Source organism: Salvelinus alpinus, chromosome 4 (assembly GCF_045679555.1).
Source record: "Salvelinus alpinus chromosome 4, SLU_Salpinus.1, whole genome shotgun sequence".
NCBI lineage: Eukaryota > Metazoa > Chordata > Actinopteri > Salmoniformes > Salmonidae > Salvelinus > Salvelinus alpinus.
Window position 1 is genome coordinate 12,385,653 of NC_092089.1, and position 23,026 is coordinate 12,408,678.

Below are 23,026 nucleotides of genomic sequence, written 5' to 3' on the forward strand. Positions count from 1 at the left end.
TATGATGCTGTTCCCTCCCATCTGCACTTCTTACCAGTTATTTTATTTCTGGGTCAATTTATTCAAATAAAAGAGACTTGGAAAGAGTTGATTATTAATCTGGTACTCTGTATTAATGGGACAACTACTAAAGTTAAACTGGAAACAGGCCTGTTAAGCATAGCTCAGCATCAAATTATGACATAATGTGTCGTGTATCACACCTGGGTTCAAATAGTATTCGAAATCGTATACTTTTGAGCATTTGCCTGGAGTGCCAAGTGGGCGGGGTTTGCCCCTTTTTTTGAGACTTTTCTTTTGGCTCCATTGCATCAGACAAGCTCAATCAAGCACAGATACAGTTTCTGAAATGATTTTCAGATACTATTTCAACCCAGGTCTGTTGTGTATGCAGATTACTTCACAGAGACCATCTCCCTCGATGCCAATCAGAGGCAAGCATCAACAACATCTTAATAGTGGAATACAATTATTCATCGCAGATTTTTTATTTATCTGGCCGCTCAGGAGCAGAAAGGGTAGAATAAGAAGTGAGATAATTATGATCAGTCTGAGACAGAGGGGAGAAAACCAATCCCGTCTTCTATATCAGACCGTTCTTTTTGTTTCTGTGTGATTGCCTCTAACTTCTAGACGGTGAGGTTTCAGACAAGGTGATTTTTTTGTTGATTTGGGACACAAGCCTTGATACTGTCATGATTCAGGGCAGCTGTCATCCTGTCCGAGACAGCCGTGCAAGCTGGGATGTGCTGCTTATTGATATTTGTCTGATGGAGATATGCCAGGTTGTAGCAAGGCTGTAAGCTAGGGCTGTGTGAGTGACACATTCAAAGCTGAAGCCAGCAGGATTCCTGAGTCTAGGGATCCTCGGGTTTTACTTGGCATGTTCAGCTAAGATGCAGTAATACCAGCCGAGCTAGGCTGCCTGGGGTTTAGGAAAGTTTTACAGTTGTACTTTATTTTAATTCAGTGCCTGCCTGCCTGCCTGTCTGCCTGCCTGCCTGCCTGCCTGCCTGCCTGTCTGTCTGTCTGTCTGTCTGTCTGTCTGTCTGTCTGTCTGTCTGTCTGTCTGTCTGTCTGTCTGTCTGTCTGTCTGTCTGTCTGTCTGTCTGTCTGTCTGTCTGTCTGTCTGTCTGTCTGTCTGTCTGTCTGTCTGTCTGTCTGTCTGTCTGTCTGCCTGCCTGTCTGTCTGTCTGTCTGTCTGTCTGTCTGTCTGTCTGCTTGCCTGTCTGCCTGCCTGCCTGTCTGCCTGCCTGCCTGCCTGCCTGTCTGCCTGCCTGTCTGCCTGCCTGCCTGCCTGCCTGTCTGCCTGCCTGCCTGCCTGCCTGCCTGTCTGTTGGAAGTTGTGGAGGTAATTGCGGACGCTGTGTGCTGAATACTGCATGACATTATTATTGTAATAATCTGTGTGACTCGTGGAATCCGACTGCGGCGTCTCATTCTGCAACCAGCTGGATATTTATATTTATGGGACGTAATTTAGATGAAGTGTGTGAAATGGTACCTTATTCGTCCCTATATAGTCCACTCCCTTTTTTGACATGGGAAGAATAGGTGCTCTGGCTAAAAAAAGCAGTGCGCTAATGTAGGGACTAGGAGGCCGTTTGGAACACAGGGAGATGAAAGAGTCTTTCTGAAGGACTTGAGGGCAACACAAAGAAACTCCCGTCTGTCGGAGTGTTTATTTACTCATTACGGTCAAACGGACGTAAAACAGTTATTGATTTTCCTTTTTTTAAATGACGTTTTCTGAGCAGCTTTGGGACGTCGTGTAGAGTTGTGGTCTGAAATGATTGACACTTTTGATAAAGACTGTATTAAATAAATCATTCAAATACAGAGCTACATTTTTTTAAATTATGAAATTATATTATTTTATACTAATACAAGAGAGAGAAAGAGATTTGGTAAAACAAAACAAAACTTTTTTTTTTCTCTCATAAAGTTAGGGGTCAAAATTGTTCGACAGCCCCCGAAAGATTCTGTACTCAGTAGCTACACGCTATATGCATAAAGACATTTTAAGGGATTTATTATAAGAAACAAAGAACCTAACCAACCGTTCAGTCCAGGGTTTAGTTAGTTTATTGTTCAGTGTTTGGTAAAGGTCATGCCTCCTCAAGCATCGCAGCAGGAACTAGAGGTGCTGAGGGGGCTTCAGCACTGCTTGAAATATTAATAACACTAAATTATTTTTTGAAAAAAAAAATTGTTTTCAAAGGTAGTGCACTGGGCCTTTACTAGTCCTGTATTAACAGGCCTTTACTAGTCCTGTATTAACAGACCTATACTAGTCCTGTATTAACAGACCTTTACTAGTCCTGTATTAACAGACCTTTACTAGTCCTGTATTAACAGACCTTTACTAGTCTGTATTAACAGACATTTACTAGTCCTGTATTTACAGACCTTTACTAGTCCTGTATTAACAGATCTTTACTAGTCCTGTATTAACAGGCCTTTACTAGTCCTGTATTAACAGACCTTTACTAGTCCTGTATTAACAGACCTTTACTAGTCCTGTATTAACAGACCTTTACTAGTCCTGTATTAGTGGGCCTTTACTAGTCTTGTATTAACATACCTTTACTAGTCCTGTATTACTGGGCCTTTACTAGTCCTGTATTAACAGACCTTTACTAGTCCTGTATTAACAGACCTTTACTAGTCCTATATTAACAGACCTTTACTAGTCCTGTATTAACAGACCTTTACTAGTCCTGTATTAACAGACCTTTACTAGTCTGTATTAACAGACCTTTACTAGTCCTGTATTAACAGACCTTTACTAGTCCTGTATTAACAGACCTTTACTAGTCTGTATTAACAGACATTTACTAGTCCTGTATTTACAGACCTTTACTAGTCCTGTATTAACAGATCTTTACTAGTCCTGTATTAACAGACCTTTACTAGTCTGTATTAACAGACATTTACTAGTCCTGTATTTACAGACCTTTACTAGTCCTGTATTAACAGATCTTTACTAGTCCTGTATTAACAGACCTTTATTAGTCCTGTATTAACAGACCTTTACTAGTCCTGTATTAACAGACCTTTACTAGTCCTGTATTAACAGACCTTTACTAGTCCTGTATTAGTGGGCCTTTACTAGTCTTGTATTAACATACCTTTACTAGTCCTGTATTACTGGGCCTTTACTAGTCCTGTATTAACAGACCTTTACTAGTCCTGTATTAACAGACCTTTACTAGTCCTATATTAACAGACCTTTACTAGTCCTGTATTAACAGACCTTTACTAGTCCTGTATTAACAGACCTTTACTAGTCTGTATTAACAGACCTTTACTAGTCCTGTATTAACAGACCTTTACTAGTCCTGTATTAACAGACCTTTACTAGTCTGTATTAACAGACATTTACTAGTCCTGTATTTACAGACCTTTACTAGTCCTGTATTAACAGATCTTTACTAGTCCTGTATTAACAGACCTTTATTAGTCCTGTATTAACAGACCTTTACTAGTCCTGTATTAACAGACCTTTACTAGTCCTGTATTAACAGACCTTTACTAGTCCTGTATTAACAGACCTTTACTAGTCCTGTATTACTGGACCTTAACTAGTCCTGTATTAACAGACCTTTACTAGTCCTGTATTAACAGACCTTTACTAGTCCTGTATTACTGGACCTTTACTAGTCCTGTATTAACAGACCTTTACTAGTCCTGTATTAACAGACCTTTACTAGTCCTGTATTAACAGACCTTTACTAGTCCTGTATTAACATACCTTTACTAGTCCTGTATTTACAGACCTTTACTAGTCCTGTATTAACAGACCTTTACTAGTCCTGTATTAACAGACCTTTACTAGTCCTGTATTAACAGACCTTTACTAGTCCTGTATTAACAGACCTTTACTAGTCCTGTATTAACAGACCTTTACTAGTCCTGTATTAACAGACCTTTACTAGTCCTGTATTAACAGACCTTTACTAGTCCTGTATTAACAGACCTTTACTAGTCCTGTATTAACAGACCTTTACTAGTCTTGTATTAACAGACCTTTACTAGTCTTGTATTAACAGACCTTTACTAGTCCTGTAATACTGGACCTTTACTCGTCCTGTATTAACAGACCTTTACTAGTCCTGTATTAACAGACCATTACTAGTCCTGTATTAACAGACCTTTACTAGTCCTGTATTAACAGACCTTTACTAGTCCTGTATTAACAGACCTTTACTAGTCCTGTATTAACAGACCTTTACTAGTCCTGTATTAACATACCTTTACTATTCCTGTATTAACAGACCTTTACTAGTCCTGTATTAACAGGCCTTTACTAGTCCTGTATTACTGGACATGTACTAGTCCTGTATTTACAGACCTTTACTAGTCCTGTATTAACAGACCTTTACTAGTCCTGTATTAACAGATCTTTACTAGTCCTGTATTAACAGACCTTTACTAGTCCTGTATTAACAGACCTTTACTAGTCCTGTATTAGTGGGCCTTTACTAGTCCTGTATTAACAGACCTTTACTAGTCCTGTATTAACAGACCTTTACTAGTCCTGTATTAGTGGGCCTTTACTAGTCCTGTATTAACAGACCTTTACTAGTCCTGTATTAACAGACCTTTACTAGTCCTGTATTAACAGACCTTTACTAGTCCTGTATTAACAGACCTTTACTAGTCCTGTATTACTGGCCCTTTACTAGTCCTGTATTAACAGGCCTTTACTAGTCCTGTATTAACAGACCTTTACTAGTCCTGTATTAACAGACCTTTACTAGTCCTGTATCAACAGACCTTTACTAGTCCTGTATTAACAGACCTTTACTAGTCCTGTATTAACAGACCTTTACTAGTCCTGTATTAACAGGCCTTTACTAGTCCTGTATTAACAGGCCTTTACTAGTCCTGTATTAACAGACCTTTACTAGTCTTGTATTAACAGACCTTTACTAGTCCTGTATTAACAGACCTTTACTAGTCCTGTATTAACAGACCTTTACTAGTCCTGTATTAACAGATCTTTACTAGTCCTGTATTAACAGGCCTTTACTAGTCCTGTATTAACAGACCTTTACTAGTCCTGTATTAACAGGCCTTTACTAGTCCTATATTAACAGACCTTTACTAGTCCTGTATTAACAGACCTTTACTAGTCCTGTATTAACAGGCCTTTACTAGTCCTGTATTAACAGGCCTTTACTAGTCCTGTATTACTGGACATTTACTAGTCCTGTATTTACAGACCTTTACTAGTCCTGTATTTACAGACCTTTACTAGTCCTGTATTAACAGACCTTTACTAGTCCTGTATTAACAGACCTTTACTAGTCCTGTATTAACAGATCTTTACTAGTCCTGTATTAACATACCTTTACTAGTCCTGTATTAACAGGCCTTTACTAGTCCTGTATTAACAGACCTTTACTAGTCCTGTATTAACAGACCTTTACTAGTCCTGTATTAACAGACCTTTACTAGTCCTGTATTAACAGATCTTTACTAGTCCTGTATTAACAGGCCTTTACTAGTCCTGTATTAACATACCTTTACTAGTCCTGTATTAACAGGCCTTTACTAGTCCTGTATTAACAGACCTTTACTAGTCCTGTATTAACAGACCTTTACTAGTCCTGTATTAACAGACCTTTACTAGTCCTGTATTAACAGACTTTTACTAGTACTGTATTAACAGACCTTTACTAGTCCTGTATTAACAGACCTTTGCTAGTCCTTTATTAACAGATCTTTACTAGTCCTGTCTTAACAGACCTTTACTAGTCCTGTATTAACAGACCTTTACTAGTCCTGTATTAACAGACCTTTACTAGTCCTGTATTAACAGACCTTTACTAGTCCTGTATTAACAGGCCTTTACTAGTCCTGTATTAACAGGCCTTTACTAGTCCTGTATTAACAGACCTTTACTAGTCCTGTATTAACAGGCCTTTACTAGTCCTGTATTAACAGACCTTTACTAGTCCTGTATTAACAGACCTTTACTAGTCTTGTATTAACAGACCTTTACTAGTCTTGTATTAACAGACCTTTACTAGTCCTGTAATACTGGACCTTTACTAGTCCTGTATTAACAGGCCTTTACTGTATTAACAGACCTTTACTAGTCCTGTATTAACAGGCCTTTACTAGTCCTGTAATACTGGACTTTTACTAGTCCTGTATTAACAGGCCTTTACTAGTCCTGTATTAACAGACCTTTACTGTATTAACAGACCTTTACTAGTCCTGTATTAACAGGCCTTTACTAGTCCTGTATTACTGGACATTTAGGGGTCTGGTCTAAAGGTCTAAAGTAGTGCTAAAGTAGTGCACTATATAGGGAATTGGGTGCCATAGGGCTCTTGTCTAAAGTAGTGCACTATATAGGGAATTGGGTGCCATAGGGGTCTGGTCTAAAGTAGTGCACTATTAGGGAATAGGGTGCCATAGGGCTCTGGTCTAAATTATGCTTTCACACACATCCTATATAATCTACAGAGATCTGCTGTGTCCTATAGTTAGATACAAGGCCCACCGAACTAGCCTCATTCTATAGGGTCACAATATAATCTACAGAGACCTGCTGTGTCCTATAGTTAGATACAAGGCCCACCGAACTAGCATCATTCTATAGGGTCACAATATAATCTACAGAGATATGCTGTGTCCTATAGTTAGATACAAGGACCACTGAACTAGCCTCATTCTATAGGGTCACAATATAATCTACAGCTGTGTCCTATAGTTAGATACAAGGACCACCGAACTAGCCTCATTCTATAGGGTCACAATATAATCTACAGCTGTGTCCTATAGTTAGATACAAGGATCACCGAACTAGCCTCATTCTATAGGGTCACAATATAATCTACAGCTGTGTCCTATAGTTAGATACAAGGCCCACCGAACTAGCATCATTCTATAGGGTCACAATATAATCTACAGCTGTGTCCTATAGTTAGATACAAGGATCACCGAACTAGCATCATAAAAGGAGACAGAAGTGTTGATTATTGTTTTCCTCTGAAACTGTCAGTCTTCTCTAATTGCGTTGTGTATCCAGGCCTTAACTTTGCCTGTCTGTCTCTCCTTCCGCCCCGTCTTCCCCACCCGTCTGTCTACCTGTCTCTCCTTCCGCCTCGTCTGCCCACCCGTCTGTCTACCTGTCTCTCCTTCCGCCCCGTCTGCCCACCCGTCTGTCTACCTGTCTCTCCTTCCGCCCCGTCTGCCCACCCGTCTGTCTACCTGTCTCCTCAATGATTGATTTACCCCTCAACAGATCCTGATTAACGCATTCTATGAAACGCTTTGTTTTGGTTTTAAAAAATAAAATATTAAATTTTTCAAAACAAACTTTTCTATTGTTCTATCAAGAGTTGTCAAATGCGTCTTTCCGTCCTCTCTCTCCTCAGTGGTGACCTGTCCTCCGCCTCCTCCCATCCACAACGGACTCCTGGAGGGCTCCGTGTTTGAGTGGGGTACCAGCGTGAGCTACAGCTGCCTGCCCGGGTACGAGCTCTCCTTCCCGGCTATCCTGACCTGTGTGGGCCTGGGCTCCTGGAGAGGAGATCTGCCTCAGTGTCTGCGTGAGTCAACACAACAAACACCTTTATGTTTTAGAGATACAGGTTTTTAACTCTGTACAAAGAGTTTAGGAGATACAGGTTTCCAACTCTGTACAAAGAGGTTTAGAGATACAGGTTTCCAACTCTGTACAAAGAGGTTAGGAGATACAGGTTTTCAACTCTGTACAAAGAGGTTTAGAGATACAGGTTTTCAACACGTAGATAATAATAATTAATATATAATTCATAATAATAATTTATTGTGTGTCCCTTTCTTGCATCTCAACAAACAAACAGCACAGCATCACCAATAGGTGCATAAATACCCATCGATCACAAACTATAGCACACAACATATAGATGCAGTTCCTAAATCAGATCGTAAATTCTGGGGTGGAATTATACTGGTGGGAATGAATGATTTCTGGGCTCGGCCGGTTTTGTTAAGATGGACTCTGTATCGGCGGCCTGATGGTAGGAGCTGGTAGTCCTGGTTGAGTGGGTGTGATAGGTCGGTGGCAACTGCCATGGTATATTGTTACTGAGATGTACAACTCTCTACAAACACATAGATTGTCACGTCCTGACCATAGTTTGCTTTGTATGTTTCTATGTTTTGTTTGGTCAGGGTGTGATGTGGGTGGGCATTCTATGTTGTATGTCTAGGTTGTCTGTTTCTATGTGTTTGGCCTGGTATGGTTCTCAATCAGAGGCAGGTTTCAGTCGTTGTCTCTGATTGGGAGCCATATTTAGGTAGCCTGTTTTCCTTTGTGTTTTGTGGGTGGTTGTTTTCCTGTGTCTGTGTTTTCACCATACGGGACTGTTTCGTTTTCGTTTTGTATCATTCACGTTGTTATTTTTGTATTCTTAGTGTTCAGTTATTAAATTGAATATGGACACTTACCACGCTGCGCTTTGGTCCTCACCTCATTCCAACGACAAGCGTTACATAGATTGCCATGGCATATTGTTTCTGAGATGTACAAAGAAGGTAGATTGCATATTGTACTGTTTAAAAATAGCATGTTGTCATCTACATTGTGATGAATAATAGGTAGGCTTGCTACAATGCACAGCTGAGAGATTTGAGATGTTAAACAATAGGACAAAGTGCTGACCATGTAAATCCTGAAAAGTGATAATGTATGCATAATGTGCAGTAAATGCTTCCTCCATTATCCCCAGGAGATTGGTGCTACTAAGTCAAGTACAGTACAGAGCCAATACAGACCTGGGTCCTTTCACTGCTAAACATAGAGATTAACAGGGGGTAATGACACTACAGTATAGGGTAATAACACCAGATTAACACCACAGTACAGAGCCAATACAGACCTGGGTCCTTAGTGAAGTGATGAAGGCTTTCACTGCTAAATATAGAGATTAACACCACAGCAGTACAGTATAGGGTAATACCACTAGATTAACACCACAGCAGTACAGTATAGGGTAATAACACTAGATTAACACCACAGCAGTACAGTATAGGGTAATACCACTAGATTAACACCACGGCAGTACAGTATAGGGTAATACCACTAGATTAACACCACAGCAGTACAGTATAGGGTAATACCACTAGATTAACACCACAGCAGTACAGTATAGGGTACTAACACTAGATTAACACCACAGCAGTACAGTATAGGGTAATACCACTATATTAACACCACGGCAGTACAGTATAGGGTAATAACACTAGATTAACACCACAGCAGTACAGTATAGGGTAATACCACTAGATTAACACCACGGCAGTACAGTATAGGCTAATACCACTAGATTAACACCACATCAGTACAGTATAGGGTAATAACACTAGATTAACACCACAGCAGTACAGTATAGGGTAATAACACTAGATTAACACCACATCAGTACAGTATAGGGTGATAACACTAGATTAACACCACAGCAGTACAGTATAGGGTAATAACACTAGATTAACACCACAGCAGTACAGTACAGTATAGGGTAATAACACTAGATTAACACCACAGCAGTACAGTATAGGGTAATAACACTAGATTAACACCACATCAGTACAGTATAGGGTGATAACACTAGATTAACACCACAGCAGTACAGTATAGGGTAATAACACTAGATTAACACCACAGCAGTACAGTACAGTATAGGGTAATAACACTAGATTAACACCACAGCAGTACAGTATAGGGTAATACCACTAGATTAACACCACTGCAGTACAGTATAGGGTAATAACACTAGATTAACACCACGGCAGTACAGTATAGGGTAATAACACTAGATTAACACCACTGCAGTACAGTATAGGCTAATTACACCACTAGATCCCTCATTCTCCCTACTGCACTTATCTTATAATATTGCTAAAGATAGAGGTATGTCTTCTCTACTCGGCAACATCATCAACAACAACATCAACAACAACATCATCAACAGCATCATCAACAACAACATCATCAACAGCATCATCATCAACAACATCATCAACATCATCAACAACATCATCAACAACAGCATCAACAACAACATCAACAACATCAACAACATCAACAACAACATCATCAACAACACCATCAACATCAACAACAACATCATCATCAACATCATCAACAACATCAACAACAACATCATCAACAACAGCATCAACAACATCATCAACATCATCATCAACATCATCAACAACAACATCATCAACAACAGCATCAACAACATCATCAACATCATCATCAACATCATCAACAACATCATCAACAACATCATCAACAACAACAACATCATCATCATCAACATCATCAACAACATCAACAACAACATCATCATCAACATCATCAACAACAACAACATCATCAACAGCATCATCAACAGCATCAACAACATCAACAACATCATCAACAACATCATCAACATCAACATCATCAACATCAACATCATCAACAACATCATCAACATCATCATCAACAACATCATCATCAACATCATCAACAACATCATCAACAACAGCATCAACAACATCATCAACAACATCATCAACATCATCAACATCATCATCAACAACATCAACAACAACATCAACAACATCATCAACAACATCATCAACAACATCATCAACAACATCATCAACAACAACATCATCAACAACATCATCTCTGCAGTTCTCTTGTCCAGCAGGGTTCGAGAGAGTAGCGTTGAATATGGCATCGACAAGGCTCTGGTCAAAAGTGGTGCACTATATAGGAAATATGGTCCCATTAGGGACTCGGCCTGGGATTCTAACAATTCTGCAAGTGTCTGGCGTCTCTTTGCATGAATACTGATAACTGGAAAGTGTAGAAAATTCATCAAGGAAAAAAGTTAGGAGACTCCGAGCCTGAGTCCACAGGCGGGTTTAACACCAGAACTATTTGTTATTCACAGCTAGTTCTGGCCCCCAGCCGTCCGCCCCGTCTACGTTATATTTCCATAAAACAGGTTTTCACTGAGGCTGCCGCTCAGAGCCGTAACAAATGGCTGTGTCACCTTTTTGGTCCTTAACATTCTAGAATGCCAGTGGAATGTTGAGAGTCATTGTCGGAATATTGAGAATGGAATGTTGAGGGTCATTGTCGGAATATTGAGAATGGAATGTTGAGAGTCATTGTCATATTGAGAATGGAATGTTGAGGGTCATTGTCGGAATATTGAGGAGGGAATGTTGAGGGTCATTGTCGGAATATTGAGAATGGAATGTTAAAGGGTCATTGTCGGAATATTGAGAATGGAATGTTGAGAGTCATTGTCGGAATATTGAGAATGGAATGTTGAGAGTCATTGTCGGAATATTGAGAATGGAATGTTGAGGGTCATTGTCGGAATATTGAGAATGGAATGTTAAAGGGTCATTGTCGGAATATTGAGAATGGAATGTTGAGAGTCATTGTCGGAATATTGAGAATGGAATGTTGAGAGTCATTGTCGGAATATTGAGAATGGAATGTTGAGGGTCATTGTCGGAATATTGAGAATGGAATGTTAAAGGGTCATTGTCGGAATATTGAGAATGGAATGTTGAGAGTCATTGTCGGAATATTGAGAATGGAATGTTGAGAGTCATTGTCGGAATATTGAGAATGGAATGTTGAGAGTCATTGTCATATTGAGAATGGAATGTTGAGAGTCATTGTCGGAATATTGAGAATGGAATGTTGAGGGTCATTGTCGGAATATTGAGAATGGAATGTTGAGGGTCATTGTCAGAATATTGAGAATGGAATGTTGAGGGTCATTGTCGGAATATTGAGAATGGAATGTTGAGGGTCATTGTCAGAATATTGAGAATGGAATGTTGAGGGTCATTGTCAGAATATTGAGAATGGAATGTTGAGGGTCATTGTCGGAATATTGAGAATGGAATGTTGAGGGTCATTGTCGGAATATTGAGAATGGAATGTTGAGGGTCATTGTCGGAATATTGAGAATGGAATGTTGAGGGTCATTGTCGGAATATTGAGAATGGAATGTTGAGGGTCATTGTCGGAATATTGAGAATGGAATGTTGCGGGTCATTGTCGGAATATTGAGAAGGGAATGTTGGAATGTTTGACAGGAGACAATTCCATCAGAACCCTTACAGTTTATTCAGTCCTTAGCATCTTTATCTGTTGGCATGTCACTAACACCTAAGAGGGAATGAATTCATGTGTCTGAAACATTTAGACAAATATCAGTATTGAGGAATACATGAAATAAAGTGACAGCCTGTAGTTTTAAGATATTTACAGACAGACGGACTGTTTTTCCATTTTGTAATCTCGGTTAGTATTGTGTACTGAGAGGAAGCCATCTCCGGGTTATTGTGCGGTAATGGCTTTTGGAGCCGGTGTGTTTTGGCTGTGTGTACGTAGCGGAGAGAGAGAGAGAGAGAGAATGAGATATGGAGAACACTAAACTTATCTCTTCGTCCAGACCTGCAACATGAGGCAGATGTCAAGTCCTGAGGAGCTGCAGCCGGGGCCACATTGTTGACTTTATCCCCGTAGTGCCGCCTGATTCCCACGGCTGACTGCGTGACTTGACACAGTGACTCTGACTGCGTGACTGAGAACAGTGATTCTGAGTGCGTCCCAAATGCCACACTATTCCCTACATAGTGCCTTACTTCTGATCATACTTTTAATCAGATCCCTATAGGCCTCTGGTTAAAAGTAGTGCACTATATAGGGGAATAGGGTGCCATTTGGGACGCGAATCAGCTGACTCTGGTCTCTCTCTCTCTGCTTTCTTATAATCTACCATTAAGCAGCCGAAGCCTGAAGCTAACTAGAACCCTGCTGATGGGGATCAGCCTGGTGGAGAGGGAGAATGGCTGATTCCTCTGCTTCAGCCTGGTGGAGAGGGATAATGGCTGATTCCTCTGCTTCAGCCTGGTGGAGAGGGAGAATGGCTGATTCCTCTGTTTCAGCCTGGTGGAGAGGGAGAATGTCTGATTCCTCTGTTTCAGCTGGTGGAGATGGAGAATGGCTGATTCCTCTGCTTCAGCCTGGTGGAGAGGGAGAATGGATGATTCCTCTGCTTCAGCCTGGTGGAGAGGGAGAATGGCTGATTCCTCTGCTTCAGCTGGTGGAGAGGGAGAATGGCTGATTCCTCTGCTTCAGCTGTTGGAGAGGGAGAATGGATGATTCCTCTGCTTCAGCCTGGTGGAGAGGGAGAATGGATGATTCCTCTGCTTCAGCCTGGTGGAGAGGGAGAATGGCTGATTCCTCTGCTTCAGCCTGGTGGAGAGGGAGAATGGCTGATTCCTCTGCTTCAGCTGGTGGAGAGGGAGAATGGCTGATTCCTCTGCTTCAGCTGGTGGAGAGGGAGAATGGCTGATTCCTCTGCTTCAGCCTGGTGGAGAGGGAGAATGGCTGATTCCTCTGCTTCAGCTGGTGGAGAGGGATAATGGATGATTCCTCTGTTTCAGCCTGGTGGAGAGGGAGAATGGCTGATTCCTCTGCTTCAGCTGGTGGAGAGGGAGAATGGATGATTCCTCTGCTTCAGCTGGTGGAGAGGGAGAATGGCTGATTCCTCTGCTTCAGCTGGTGGAGAGGGAGAATGGATGATTCCTCTGCTTCAGCTGGTGGAGAGGGAGAATGGCTGATTCCTCTGCTTCAGCTGGTGGAGAGGGAGAATGGCTGATTCCTCTGCTTCAGCCTGGTGGAGAGGGAGAATGGCTGATTCCTCTGCTTCAGCCTGGTGGAGAGGGAGAATGGATGATTCCTCTGCTTCAGCTCCTGGTGGTCCTAATCATTTTCATTAGGCAGACAGTGGAGTAGTGGAGGAGCAGTAAACCACAGGGGTTCGTTCCATCTCTGCGCTACTGACAGGGGTGGCAAATAGCACCCTATTCCCTTATTAGTGCACTACTTTTGACTGGGCTCCAGTCAGCAGTAGTGCACTACAGTGTGTAGGGAGTAGGGTGCCATTTGGAATGCATACCCGAGAGGTAGAGCTGTTGTACTGTCTGGCACGGATGGCTTCAGTTGTGTTGTTAACCCCAAGGCCATGTCAGGAAATACATTTTTGAAGAGGGTAATTATTAAGATGTAAACCCCGGGATGGCTCTCCCCCCCCCTTCACCCCGCGGACACTGGAGTCTCTAATCAAAGAATCTTCTTACAGTAATTATTCACTGGTGGCTGGTGTCCAAAAAAACTCAACAATCAAATTAAAGACCTGATTGAATCACTTGAAAAGAATCCAAACTAAAGTGATATACCATGTGATCTACCCATGGATAAAAGATGGTTAAAAAAACGGAATGTTTTAGTTATGTGCCAAAGAAGAGCACAGTGGTGGTTGCTAAGGCTTCACTTAATGGGGATCCACATCAATAATCCAAAGAAGAACACAGTGGTGGTTGCTAAGGCTACACTTAATGGGGGATCCACATCAATAATACAAAGAAGAACACCGTGGTGGTTGCTAAGGCTACACTTAATGGGGATCCACATCAATAATACAAAGAAGAACACAGTGGTGGTTGCTAAGGCTACACTTAATGGGGGATCCACATCAATAATACAAAGAAGAACACCGTGGTGGTTGCTAAGGCTTCACTTAATGGGGATCCACATCAAGAATACAAAGAAGAACACAGTGGTGGTTGCTAAGGCTACACTTAATGGGGGTCCACATCAATAATACAAAGAAGAACACCGTGGTGGTTGCTAAGGCTTCACGTAATGGGGATCCACATCAATAATACAAAGAAGAACACAGTGGTGGTTGCTAAGGCTACACTTAATGGGGGATCCACATCAATAATACAAAGAAGAACACCGTGGTGGTTGCTAAGGCTTCACTTAATGGGGATCCACATCAAGAATACAAAGAAGAACACAGTGGTGGTTGCTAAGGCTTCACTTAATGGGGATCCACATCAAGAATACAAAGAAGAACACAGTGGTGGTTGCTAAGGCTTCACTTAATGGGGGGTCCACATCAAGAATACAGAGAAGAACACAGTGGTGGTTGCTAAGGCTACACTTAATGGGGGATCCACATCAAGAATACATAATAAATCATAAACAAGTTAACTAAAGCCAATGTTTTGGTCTCTCTACTCCCACCATTTAATATCCTATAGAATCGGCCCATCCAATATGAAACATTTATAAAATGAACATGACTGAAGAATATGTTTTAGTTAAGTGGAATATGTTTTCGTTAAGTGGAATATGTTTTCGTTATGTGGAATATGTTTTAGTTAAGTGGAATATGTTTTAGTTAAGTGGAATATGTTTTAGTTAAGTGGAATATGTTTTCGTTATGTGGAATATGTTTTAGTTAAGTGGAATATGTTTTAGTTAAGTGGAATATGTTTTCGTTATGTGGAATGCGTTTTAGTTATGTGGAATATGTTTCAGTTATGTGGAATATGTTTCAGTTATGTGGAATATGTTTTAGTTATGTGGAATATGTTTCAGTTATGTGGAATGTGTTTCAAACCGTGATGCCCCAGAAGAACCCCAGGAAGAATAGGGCTCATTAAGGTGTCCGTTAACGGGGGTTCATAATAATGAAGGCAAACCAACCCATTAGTTTCTCACGGCTTCGCTGCTTGAACCCCTCTCTGTTTCAGAGGGGTTGGGTTAAATGAGGAAGACACATTTCGGTTGAACGCATTCAGTTGTGCTACTGACTAGGTATCCCCCCTTTCCCTTTCCCTAATGAATAATTAATCACAGGTCTCAAACTCATTCCACGGAGGGCCGAATGTGTCTGTGTTTTCACTCCTCCCCTGTACTTGAACTCTCCTCACCTGGTTGTCTAGGTAACTTCATTGATTAGTTAGGAGCTCCCCTCACCTGGTTGTCTAGGTAACTTCATTGATTAGTTAGGAACTCTCCTCACCTGGTTGTGTAGATCTTCATTGATTAGTTTGGAACTCTCCTCACCTGGTTGTCTAGGTAACTTCATTGATTAGTTAGGAACTCTCCTCACCTGATTGTCTAGGTAACTTCATTGATTAGTTAGGAGCTCTCCTCACCTGGTTGTGTAGATCTTCATTGATTAGTTTGGAACTCTCCTCACCTGGTTGTCTAGGTAACTTCATTGATTAGTTAGGAACTCTCCTCACCTGGTTGTCTAGGTAACTTCATTGATTAGTTAGGAACTCCTCTCACCTGGTTGTCTAGGTAACTTCATTGATTAGTTAGGAACTCCTCTCACCTGGTTGTCTAGGTAACTTCATTGTTTAGTTAGGAACTCCTCTCACCTGGTTGTCTAGGTAACTTCATTGTTTAGTTAGGAACTCCTCTCACCTGGTTGTCTAGGTAACTTCATTGTTTAGTTAGGAACTCCTCTCACCTGGTTGTGTAGATCTTCATTGATTAGTTTGGAACTCTCCTCACCTGGTTGTCTAGGTAACTTCATTGATTAGTTAGGAACTCTCCTTACCTGGTTGTCTAGGTAACTTCATTGATTAATTAGGAACTTCTCTCACCTGGTTGTCTAGGTAACTTCATTGATTAATTAGGAACTTCTCTCACCTGGTTGTCTAGGTAACTTCATTGATTAATTAGGAACTTCTCTCACCTGGTTGTCTAGGTAACTTCATTGATTAATTAGGAACTTCTCTCACCTGGTTGTCTAGGTTGGACACCCCCGGAATAAATGAAGAATTACCCATTGAATTAAAGTCAGGGTTTTAGGTCTCTCCAGTCCAGCCATATAATATATATACATATATATATACATATATATATAATATAATATATATATATAATATACCATATGATCTGTCCATGCACTATAAACATGGATAAAACAAACATGAGTGAGGAACATGTTTCATTTATGAGTCAGGATGAATTCAGTGAACTAATGCCAATGTTTATGAGTCAGGATGAATTCAGTGAACGAAAGCCAATGTTTATGAGTCAGGATGAATTCAGTGAACGAAAGCCAATGTTTTTGAGTCAGGATGAATTCAGTGAACTAAGGCCAATGTTTATGAGTCAGGATGAATTCAGTGAACTAAAGCCCATGTTTATGAGTCAGGATGAATTCAGTGAACTAAAGCCAATGTTTATGAGTCAGGATGAATTCAGTGAACTAATGCCAATGTTTATGAGTCAGGATGAATTCAGTGAACGAAAGCCCATGTTTTTGAGTCAGGATGAATTCAGTGAACTAAAGCTCATGTTTATGAGTCAGGATGAATTCAGTGAACGAAAGCCCATGTTTATGAGTCAGGATGAATTCAGTGAACTTAAGACAATGTTTATGAGTCAGGATGAATTCAGTGAACTAATTCCAATGTTTATGAGTCATGATGAATTCAGTGAACTAATGCCAATATTTATGAGTCAGGATGAATTCAGTGAACGAAAGCCCATGTTTTTGAGTCAGGATGAATTTAGTGAACGAAAGCCAATGTTTATGAGTCAGGATGAATTCAGTGAACTAAAGCCAATATTTATGAGTCAGGATGAATTCAGTGAACTTAAGCCAATGTTTATGAGTCAGGATGAATTCAGTGAACTAATTCCAATGTTTATGAGTCAGGATGAATTCAGTGAACTTAAGCCAATGTTTATGAGTCAGGATGAATTCAGTGAACGAAAGCACATGTTTATGAGTCAGGATGAATTCTGTGAACTAAAGCCAATGTTTTGGACCTCTCCATTCCAGCCAAGTTCTGTGGAGACCCTGGTACCCCAGCCAAGGGGAAAAGAGAAGGACGTAGTTTAATCTACAAGTCAGAAGTTACCTTCAGCTGTAGCGCCCACTATGTCCTGGTGGGGTCAACTACACGCATCTGTCAGGACGACAGCACCTGGAGCGGCTCTCAGCCACGATGCATAGGTAGGTAACAACATCATACTGTAACAGCTACAGTCTATAGATAACAACATCATACTGTAACAGCTACAGTCTATAGGTAACAACATCATACTCTAACAGCTACAGTCTATAGGTAACATCATACTGTAACAGCTACAGTCTATAGGTAACATCATACTGTAACAGCTACAGTCTATAGGTAACAACATCATACTGTAACAGCTACAGTCTATAGGTAACATCATACAGTAACAGCTACAGTCTATAGGTAACAACCTCACACTGTCACAGCTACAGTCTATAGGTAACATCATACTGTAACAGCTACAGTCTATAGGTAACACCATACTGTAACAGCTACAGTCTATAGGTAACATCATACTGTAACAGCTACAGTCTATAGGTAACACCATACTGTAACAGCTACAGTCTATAGGTAACATCATACTGTAACAGCTACAGTCTATAGGTAACATCATACTGTAACAGCTACAGTCTATAGGTAACAACATCATACTGTAACAGCTACAGTCTATAGGTAACACTATACTGTAACAGCTACAGTCTATAGGTAACAACCTCACACTGTCACAGCTACAGTCTATAGGTAACAACATCATACTGTAACAGCTACCGTCTATAGGTAACACCATACTGTAACAGCTACAGTCTATAGGTAACAACATCATACTGTAACAGCTACAGTCTATAGGTAACACTATACTGTAACAGCTACAGTCTATAGGTAACAACCTCACACTGTCACAGCTACAGTCTATAGGTAACATCATACTGTAACAGCTACAGTCTATAGGTAACACCATACTGTAACAGCTACAGTCTATAGGTAACATCATACTGTAACAGCTACAGTCTATAGGTAACACCATACTGTAACAGCTACAGTCTATAGGTAACATCATACTGTAACAGCTACAGTCTATAGGTAACATCATACTGTAACAGCTACAGTCTATAGGTAACAACATCATACTGTAACAGCTACCGTCTATAGGTAACACCATACTGTAACAGCTACAGTCTATAGGTAACATCATACTGTAACAGCTACAGTCTATAGGTAACAACATCATACTGTAACAGCTACAGTCTATAGGTAACAACATCATACTGTAACAGCTACAGTCTATAGGTAACAACCTCACACTGTCACAGCTACAGTCTATAGGTAACATCATACTGTAACAGTTACAGTCTATAGGTAACACCATCATACTGTAACAGCTACAGTCTATAGGTAACAACCTCACACTGTCACAGCTACAGTCTATAGGTAACATCATACTGTAACAGCTACAGTCTATAGGTAACACCATACTGTAACAGCTACAGTCTATAGGTAACACCATCATACTGTAACAGCTACAGTCTATAGGTAACAACATCATACTGTAACCGCTACAGTCTATAGGTAACAACATCATACTGTAACAGCTACAGTCTATAGGTAACAACATCATACTGTCACAGCTACAGTCTATAGGTAACAACATCATACTGTAACCGCTACCGTCTATAGGTAACAACATCATACTGTAACAGCTACCGTCTATAGGTAACAACATCATACTGTAACAGCTACAGTCTATAGGTAACATCATACTGTAACAGCTACAGGCTATAGGTAACACCATACTGTAACAGCTACAGTCTATAGGTAACAACATACTTTAACAGCTACAGTCTATAGGTAACAACATACTGTAACAGCTACAGTCTATAGGTAACAACATACTGTAACAGCTACGGTCTATAGGTAACACTATACTGTAACAGCTACAGTCTATAGGTAACATCATACTGTAACAGCTACAGTCTATAGGTAACAACATCATACTGTAACAGCTACAGTCTATAGGTAACACCATCATACTGTAACAGCTACAGTCTATAGGTAACACCATACTGTAACAGCTACAGTCTATAGGTAACAACATACTGTAACAGCTACGGTCTATAGGTAACACTATACTGTAACAGCTACAGTCTATAGGTAACATCATACTGTAACAGTTATAGTCTATTGGTAACACTATACTGTAACAGCTACAGTCTATAGGTAACATCATACTGTAACAGCTACAGTCTATAGGTAACAACATCATACTGTAACAGCTACAGTCTATAGGTAACAACATCATACTGTAACAGCTACAGTCTATAGGTAACAACATCATACTGTAACAGCTACAGTCTATAGGTAACAACATCATACTGTAACAGCTACAGTCTATAGGTAACATCATACTGTAACAGCTACCGTCTATAGGTAACATCATACTGTAACAGCTACAGTCTATAGGTAACAACATACTGTAACAGCTACGGTCTATAGCTAACAACATACTGTAACAGCTACGGTCTATAGGTAACACTATACTGTAACAGCTACAGTCTATAGGTAACAACATCATACTGTAACAGCTACAGTCTATAGGTAACACCATACTGTAACAGCTACAGTCTATAGGTAACACCATACTGTAACAGCTACAGTCTATAGGTAACACCATCATACTGTAACAGCTAAGGTCTATAGATAACACCATACTGTAACAGCTACAGTCTATAGGTAACACCATCATACTGTAACAGCTACAGTCTATAGGTAACAACATCATTCTGTCACAGCTACAGTCTATAGGTAACAACCTCACACTGTCACAGCTACAGTCTATAGGTACAACATACTGTAACAGCTACAGTCTATAGGTAACAACATACTGTAACAGCTACAGTCTATAGGTAACAACATCATACTGTAACAGCTACAGTCTATAGGTAACATCATACTGTAACAGCTACAGTCTATAGGTAACAACATCATACTGTAACAGCTACAGTCTATAGGTAACATCATACTGTAACAGCTACAGTCTATAGGTAACATCATACTGTAACAGCTACAGTCTATAGGTAACATCATACTGTAACAGCTACAGTCTATAGGTAACATCATCATACTGTAACAGCTACAGTCTATAGGTAACATCATACTGTAACAGCTACAGTCTATAGGTAACATCATACTGTAACAGCTACAGTCTATAGGTAACAACATCATACTGTAACAGCTACAGTCTATAGGTAACAACATCATACTGTAACAGCTACAGTCTATAGGTAACATCATACTGTAACAGCTACAGTCTATAGGTAACATCATACTGTAACAGCTACAGTCTATAGGTAACAACCTCACACTGTCACAGCTACAGTCTATAGGTAACATCATACTGTAACAGCTACAGTCTATAGGTAACATCATACTGTAACAGCTACAGTCTATAGGTAACAACATCATACTGTAACAGCTACAGTCTATAGGTAACATCATACTATAACAGCTACAGTCTATAGGTAACATCATACTGTAACAGCTACAGTCTATAGGTAACAACATCATACTGTAACAGCTACAGTCTATAGGTAACAACCTCACACTGTCACAGCTACAGTCTATAGGTAACATCATACTGTAACAGCTACAGTCTATAGGTAACATCATACAGTAACAGCTACAGTCTATAGGTAACATCATACTGTAACAGCTACAGTCTATAGGTAACATCATACTGTAACAGCTACAGTCTATAGGTAACAACATCATACTGTAACAGCTACAGTCTATAGGTAACATCATACTGTAACAGCTACAGTCTATAGGTAACATCATACTATAACAGCTACAGTCTATAGGTAACATCATACTGTAACAGCTACAGTCTATAGGTAACAACATCATACTGTAACAGCTACAGTCTATAGGTAACAACCTCACACTGTCACAGCTACAGTCTATAGGTAACATCATACTGTAACAGCTACAGTCTATAGGTAACATCATACAGTAACAGCTACAGTCTATAGGTAACAACATCATACTGTAACAGCTACAGTCTATAGGTAACATCATACTGTAACAGCTACAGTCTATAGGTAACATCATACTATAACAGCTACAGTCTATAGGTAACAACATACTGTAACAGCTACGGTCTATAGGTAACACTATACTGTAACAGCTACGGTCTATAGGTAACATCATACTGTAACAGCTACAGTCTATAGGTAACAACATCATACTGTAACAGCTACAGTCTATAGGTAACACCATCATACTGTAACAGCTACAGTCTATAGGTAACACCATACTGTAACAGCTACAGTCTATAGGTAACAACATACTGTAACAGCTACGGTCTATAGGTAACACTATACTGTAACAGCTACAGTCTATAGGTAACATCATACTGTAACAGCTATAGTCTATAGGTAACACTATACTGTAACAGCTACAGTCTATAGGTAACATCATACTGTAACAGCTACAGTCTATAGGTAACAACATCATACTGTAACAGCTACAGTCTATAGGTAACAACATCATACTGTAACAGCTACAGTCTATAGGTAACAACATCATACTGTAACAGCTACAGTCTATAGGTAACATCATACTGTAACAGCTACAGTCTATAGGTAACATCATACTGTAACAGCTACCGTCTATAGGTAACATCATACTGTAACAGCTACAGTCTATAGGTAACACCATACTGTAACAGCTACAGTCTATAGGTAACACCATACTGTAACAGCTACAGTCTATAGGTAACACCATCATACTGTAACAGCTAAGGTCTATAGATAACACCATACTGTAACAGCTACAGTCTATAGGTAACACCATCATACTGTAACAGCTACAGTCTATAGGTAACAACATCATTCTGTCACAGCTACAGTCTATAGGTAACAACCTCACACTGTCACAGCTACAGTCTATAGGTACAACATACTGTAACAGCTACAGTCTATAGGTAACAACATACTGTAACAGCTACAGTCTATAGGTAACAACATCATACTGTAACAGCTACAGTCTATAGGTAACAACCTCACACTGTCACATCTACAGTCTATGGGTAACAACATCATACTGTAACAGCTACAGTCTATAGGTAACATCATACTGTAACAGCTACAGTCTATAGGTAACAACATCATACTGTAACAGCTACAGTCTATAGGTAACAACATCATACTGTAACAGCTACAGTCTATAGGTAACATCATACTGTAACAGCTACAGTCTATAGGTAACATCATACTGTAACAGCTACAGTCTATAGGTAACATCATACTGTAACAGCTACAGT

General features: G+C 40.0%; 1 protein-coding gene across 1 annotated transcript in view; it reads left to right on the plus strand.

The window, feature by feature from the left end:
* LOC139572868 (CUB and sushi domain-containing protein 3-like) overlaps window positions 1–23,026 on the plus strand; it is a 1,528,140-nt gene that overhangs the window by 1,460,216 nt on the left and 44,898 nt on the right. Inside the window, exons 61-62 of the mRNA XM_071395690.1 lie at window positions 7,395–7,568; window positions 17,691–17,864. Coding sequence (XP_071251791.1) covers window positions 7,395–7,568; window positions 17,691–17,864 — 348 coding nt within the window. The remainder of the gene's footprint in view (window positions 1–7,394; window positions 7,569–17,690; window positions 17,865–23,026) is intronic.